Below are 6284 nucleotides of genomic sequence, written 5' to 3'. Positions count from 1 at the left end.
GGGCCTTTGTCTTCGACTTACGCTTGCCTCGTTCCCCCATTGTTCCTAAAATTCATCCTTCTGACTATTTCGTCACCTGCCTTCAAGGTGAGGTGCCAGAAGATTATTTTATTGCATTAAGACTAAACTATACCACATTCCTTTCGACTGCTAACCTATTTGTCACGTACAATGCATATCTACTCTTAGCAACCTAAGAATTACATTTGGTTACTTGGAGCCTGCTTTGCGATAAGAGCATCGACCAAGCCTTCCAATTCCTCTAGCAGAGTGTACAGAGCCTTACCCCTGCTGTCAATAGCTCTTTCCTTAGCCCCTTCAGGTAAACCGTCTACTCATCACGCTCAATCGAGCGGAAGCCAGTGGCTGTCGTCAAGGATAACCCGGATTTAGCGCAGCGACTGTCGCTTCGTCCAGCTTTTCTCACGAATCGATCCCACCTTAAACCCCACCAGTGTTAAGGAATACTCTCTCAGTCTAACCAACCTTCTATTCTCTGTTCCAGGCCCGACCAGTTCGACAAGGACGGATAGCACAGGCTACGTAGCCACGGTTCCCTCGTTCATCCGGGGAAACGACGGATTTTACTGGCAAAAACCGCTGACGATGAGCTAGCGACACGACGATGAGGAGGATGAAGCAGCGCGTGCTGCTCGCCTGGCCATGGTTGTGGCTGTGGCTGCTCGCGGCCACAGCGGGTACCCCGTCTTCCGACACTTTCGCGCCAACCACGTTCTCGTCGTCAGCCAGTAGCAGCAGCAGCAGCAGCAGTAGCAGTGGTATCAGCAGCTTGATCACCAGATCGTTCTCTCCGACGCTCCCGACCTCTACGTCCGCGTCCTTCGCTGAAGACTTTCCCTTCCCTCCTGGTCACGAGTTTCGTTTCACCCTACCGTTGTACAATGTCTCCATCCCGGAGAACTCGATCGGCAAGACGTACGTTGTGCCTGAGGAAAGGATGGGCATAAAGTTGGCGTCGCCTAACAGCAACTTCGACATACGTTTTCGTATAATGAGTGGCGACCGCGACAAGTTCTTCAAAGCTGAGGAACGCACCGTGGGTGATTTTTGTTTTCTCCTGATTCGGACTCGAACCGGTAACGTGGACGTGTTGAACCGCGAACGCAAGGACCGTTACGTGCTAGAGGTGCGCGCCACTCTGACCAAAGGCGACGGTAAGAACCGGGTGACCATCCTGGAGGCGGACACTACGGTCGTGGTGACCATTCTGGATACGAACGACCTGAACCCACTGTTCTATCCAACCGAGTACGAGGCAACCATCACGGAGGACACGCCTCTGCACCGCAACATACTCAGGGTAATAGCCGAGGACGCCGATCTCGGCAGGAACGGCGAGATTTATTACAGCTTCACCGAGGAGACCGATCAGTTCGCCGTTCATCCGGTCAGTGGGGTAATAACGCTCACCAGGCCGCTCAGGTATGTCCGCGTAATAGAATTCTCGTGTTTCGTTTGATGAGCTTGCGGATCGCTTAGGTCCCTACGCCTCGAAACCGCCATTTTCTCACCACTCCCGATTGCCTGAAACTCTTTAAGCGGATCTCACGAAGCAATTTGTTCGGACCTGCTTCTTCTTTCTATTTCCTTTCTTTTGCTTTTGTTCTCTTCTTTTCCCTTTGACGTAGTTCTGACTGCGTAAGGTGACGCGCTAGAGAAGATCGTTTTTGCTCCGAGGTGGTTATAATTTATCCATCGGTTTGATTGATACTCGCGTCTTTTGCACGGTGACAGGGTGGATAGAGTTACCCGAGGTGAATATCGGATCGTGAAGTATGCAAAGTGGTTTTGAACTAGGTGATCCAAGTTCGAAAGTGTGTCGGATTTGAGGTGTTGAAAAATTCTGTCGCATAGAAAAATCTCGAACGGTGTTCCTTATCGCGTGAGTGTGTATTTACAGTGTTACAGCTTTATGAGACTGCTCGGCAAAGCGTTTGAAACGTAAATCAGTCTTTTTTTTTTTTATATAACCGATTTGAAAATAAGGCAGTTTCGATGTAAAATTTCTGTTAAATATTTCGATGCTTTATAACATACTCAATGTCAGACTCAAAGTCCAAACTGAATTAGTTTTTCTTGTATAACGATTTCAGCGTCAACGTTGAAGTTATTATTTTAGTTTCAAAAAATATTGATAAATACGGTGATCGAGAAAATGTGCTGGAAATAAAATTGCAATTTTAGATTAAAATGTCGAGAAATATAGAATAAAATTTTTCTATACTTATTCCTTTAATATAATTTTCACTCTGGTCACTTTTCTCTCTTAGACTGACTATTCGAGCAGAGTTCCGCGAAATCAACGGCAAACAGTATCGTCTAAATTTGTTTGTAGAGCACCATTTAGCCCAAATTTAATTATTGGAAAGAGATTTTACTCGATGCTCGATTTAACGAATTTCTGCTGAACTCTTATTATCCAAACTGCATTCGAGCGTTATTCCAATTACATAAACTGCAATTTTGCCTACGGTACCAACCACAAAAAGAAACAAATGTATGTTTGAATCTACTTATTCAGATGTAAATTTGAGCCATTTGTACGAAAAAATTTGCCCAATGGGTAAACAGACAAGTATCTATTATTTAAACGATCCAGTTGTATCTATATTGCTCATTCCCTGATTTATACAAAGAATTAGAAAATGGAGTTCTACCAAAATTGTTCAGTGAAATCGTAGCAATCCGCATACTGCTCGTATTCTGTATTCCCAATATCTTACTGTCAATAACTAGCCGTATAAAATTCAAATTTCAGTTAAAGATTTCAAATCACGTTCGTCTCTTGTCCATCCAGATACTCAGAGCGAGCTGTCCACGAACTAGTGGTGCTAGCGAAGGACCGTGGCGCCCTCTTTCGTAGTGGAGGTAGTAGTAGAGCTAGCACAGCAACGGTGAAGATCAAAGTACGTCAGGTGAACCTGCACTCGCCTGAGATCTACGTGCACCACCTGCCAGATATCGTGGAACACTCAAATGCCGACATCTATGCGATCGTCCGAGTGAACGACATCGACGAAGGTATTCATGGACAGATCGCAAGTCTGGACATAGTGGGCGGAGACCCAGCCGGTCATTTCAGAATTCGACCTGCTGGTGGACCTCACTCCGGCGAATTCAACATCGAAGTATTACACCTACTTGATCGAGAAACCGCGGAACAAGGTTACAACTTGACCCTTCGCGCGATGGATCGAGGCATCCCTCAACGCATCAGCTACAAATTTGTGCCTGTTCATTTGGCCGACCTGAACGACAACGCACCAGTATTCAGTCGAGAGATCTACGAGGTGAAGGTACCTGAGACGGCGCCAATCAACACGCCAGTGATCAGGTTAAAAGTGACGGACGCGGACGAGGGGAAGAATGCGTTGGTGTCTCTAGAGATCGTGGGCGGGAACGAAGGTGGAGAATTCTACGTGAACGCGGAGACAGGAATGCTGTACACAGCGGCGAACTTGGACGCTGAGAAAAAGGCCTTCTATACACTGACAGTGTCCGCGGTGGATCAAGGGAACGCAGGTACGAGAAAACAGTCGTCAGCCAAGGTAAAGATCAACGTGGTCGACACGAACGACAACGACCCGACGTTCGATCAGTCGAATATGGAAGTGTGGATCGACGAGAACAAGCCGGCCGGTACATCGGTCGTGAAGATCACCGCGAAGGATCGTGACTCAGGCGAGAACGCCTACATCTCGTACAGCATCGACAATATCCAGAAGGTGCCGTTCGAAATCGACCACTTCTCCGGCATCGTGAAGACCAAGCAGGTGCTTGACTACGAAACCATGAAGAGGGAGTACTTGCTGCATGTGCGGGTCAGCGATTGGGGCCTGCCTTACCGACGTCAGGCCGAGATGCAGCTGCGCGTGAAGCTGCGCGACGTGAACGATAACAGGCCCCAGTTTGAAAGGATCGATTGCACCGGCCACGTGCCACGGTACGTACCCATAGGCTCCGAGATCATCACCGTGTCAGCCATCGATTTCGACGCGGGCAACATCATCAGTTATCGCATTGTCTCCGGCAACGAGGATGGTTGCTTTGCCCTGGACTCGGCCAGTGGCGTATTATCTGTCGCCTGTGACCTATCGGACGTCAAAGTTTCTGAGAGAATGGTGAACGTCACAGCCACTGATGGGTCTCACTTTGCTGACGTAAACCCTGTACATATACACCTGGTGAACGCGAAACGGAACTTAGGTTCACAGGCAAGGATCCTGTCGGATCAGACTGGTGCCTTCGAGTGTAGAGACACTGGGGTCGCTCGACGATTGACGGAAGCCATCGCAGCAGCAGAGAGGAACGACATGCCCTCCAAGGATGACGAGTACACGCTGATCCCAAGTAGATACGGTGAGAACGTGCACGCGCCAGAATTCGTCGATTTACCCAGTGAGATAAAGGTCAACGAGTCTGTGAAGATCGGTACGACTCTGGTGAGAATCCACGCTAGGGACAGGGACTTGGACTACAACGGGAAACTAGTGTTCTGCATTTCGGGCGGTGACAGAGACTCCGTGTTCGGTATCGATCCCGACACTGGTGATCTGAACGTGATAGGTTACCTGGACAGGGAACGCGAGAGCGAGTACTTTCTGAACATCAGCGTGTACGACTTAGGCAAACCGCAAAAGTCCGCATCGCGGATGTTGCCAGTCACGATACTCGACGTGAACGACAACGCGCCAAAATTCGAGAAGTCCCTGGCGAGCTTCCGGATATCAGAGACCGCGCTGAACGGAACGAACGTGTGGCGGGCGAACGCGACCGACTCGGATCTAGGGGAGAACGCGCGCGTCACTTATTCCCTAGTGACCGAAACCAACGATTTCCGCGTGGACTCTGTGACGGGTGTGTTGAGTGTTTTCGGGAGATTGGACAAGGAACGGCAGGAGATCTACGAGCTGAGGATACGGGCACAGGATAATGGCGGCAGAGGGACCGATGCGCCACCATTGTACTCGGATGCTTTAGTCAGGGTGACGGTAGATGATGTGAACGACAATGCTCCCAGTTTTGCGCTGTCCAGTTATACGGTGAAGATTCGAGAGGACGTGCCAATATGGACTGTAGTTGCTGTGGTGGACGCGACTGATCCAGATGAGGGCGCTGGTGGCGATATCGAGTACTTCTTGTCCGACACTATGGAGAGCGAGGGTTATTTCAAAGTAGACAAAGTGTCCGGTACTATCAGGATCACTCAGAGTTTGGACTTCGAGGAACGCCAGGTACATACTCTGACAATAGTGGCAAAGGACAGGGGTGAGCCGTCCTTATCCTCAGAGACGATGGTCATTATCGAAGTGGTCGACGTGAACGAGAATCTTCACACGCCAGTGTTCGATGATTTCGTAATGGCCGCGAGTGTGTTCGAGAATCAGCCTGTCGGGACCCTAGTGACTACTGTGCATGCCAAGGACGCGGACCCACTAGGCGGGGACTCCAGGATTGGATACACCATACGAGGCGGCGATGGCATCGGGATTTTCTCCATCGACAATGAAGGTGAGTACCTAATGATTCCTTTGTTTTATTGGCTTTCATTAGTTGGACTGAGTCGCAGAAATGTTCCAACACCTCCAACTGTACCACTTCAACCGTTTATTTCGTATGAGAGTGTATTGTACGGAACGGAAACGAATGTCAGGGCTTCTAATTTTTACACGTGATATATTTGTATATTCTTGCAGACCTGTTGCGATAGCGACTTTGAACAAATGTTACATTTTTGTAAACGTTGCGGAGGTTAAAGTTGCTTCTATAAAATTGGAAAAAAATACTTTCTTCAAAGCAACGACTTAGGGTAGTTCGCTGTACTTTCCTGTTCCATAAAAAGGAAAGTTGCAAATAGGTGCAAAACGACTGGTCTATCGCGCGAGGCGTTGTACGCGAAAATAAAGCGCTGGGGAAGAATATTAACGGGGAGTAGCATGGTGCGACAATATTTAACTTTTTCATCCGATTACCTTTAATCCCGTGCAATAACGCAAATTTATTGGCATTGCAAAGTTGCTACAGGACAGGTGCCGACAGCTTCCAGTAACAGGGCACTCCGTGAATCCATAAATTAACCGTACTCAATTAAACTCGATATTCATAAGCGTCCTATGAAACGAAACAATCTCACATTCTACCCTTATATATCTATCATTCCATCCGGGCGATGCAATTAAACCGACACATTTTTCCTTGTTAATCATGCCACATTTAACTATCATCGATTATACTCGTGTATCGTTACTCTAATATTATCATTA

At 48.1% G+C, this 6284-nt stretch overlaps 1 protein-coding gene across 1 annotated transcript; it reads left to right on the top strand.

The window, feature by feature from the left end:
* Window positions 1-625: 625 nt before the first annotated feature.
* Window positions 626-5777, top strand: LOC108550231 (fat-like cadherin-related tumor suppressor homolog). Its single transcript, XM_017903931.1, has 3 exons — window positions 626-1443; window positions 2819-5645; window positions 5718-5777. The coding sequence occupies exons 1-3, from the start codon at window positions 626-628 to the stop codon at window positions 5775-5777; spliced, it is 3705 nt and encodes a 1234-aa protein (XP_017759420.1).
* Window positions 5778-6284: the final 507 nt, after the last annotated feature.

This window comes from Eufriesea mexicana, unplaced genomic scaffold (genome assembly GCF_001483705.2).
Source record: "Eufriesea mexicana isolate 0111107269 unplaced genomic scaffold, ASM148370v2 scaffold47447488, whole genome shotgun sequence".
NCBI lineage: Eukaryota > Metazoa > Arthropoda > Insecta > Hymenoptera > Apidae > Eufriesea > Eufriesea mexicana.
Note: the sequence above shows the minus strand (reverse complement) of the source record. Positions and strands in the feature narration are given on the sequence as shown.

Excerpts from the sequence above, each read along its gene's own strand:
- LOC108550231 (XM_017903931.1), top strand. The coding sequence starts at position 626 with ATGAGGAGGATGAAGCAGCGCGTGCTGCTCGCCTGGCCATGGTTGTGG. Across the intron at positions 1,444-2,818 it reads ACGCTCACCAGGCCGCTCAG|ATACTCAGAGCGAGCTGTCC; the intron begins GTATGTCCGCGT and ends TTGTCCATCCAG. Across the intron at positions 5,646-5,717 it reads CGTTTATTTCGTATGAGAGT|ACCTGTTGCGATAGCGACTT; the intron begins GTATTGTACGGA and ends ATATTCTTGCAG.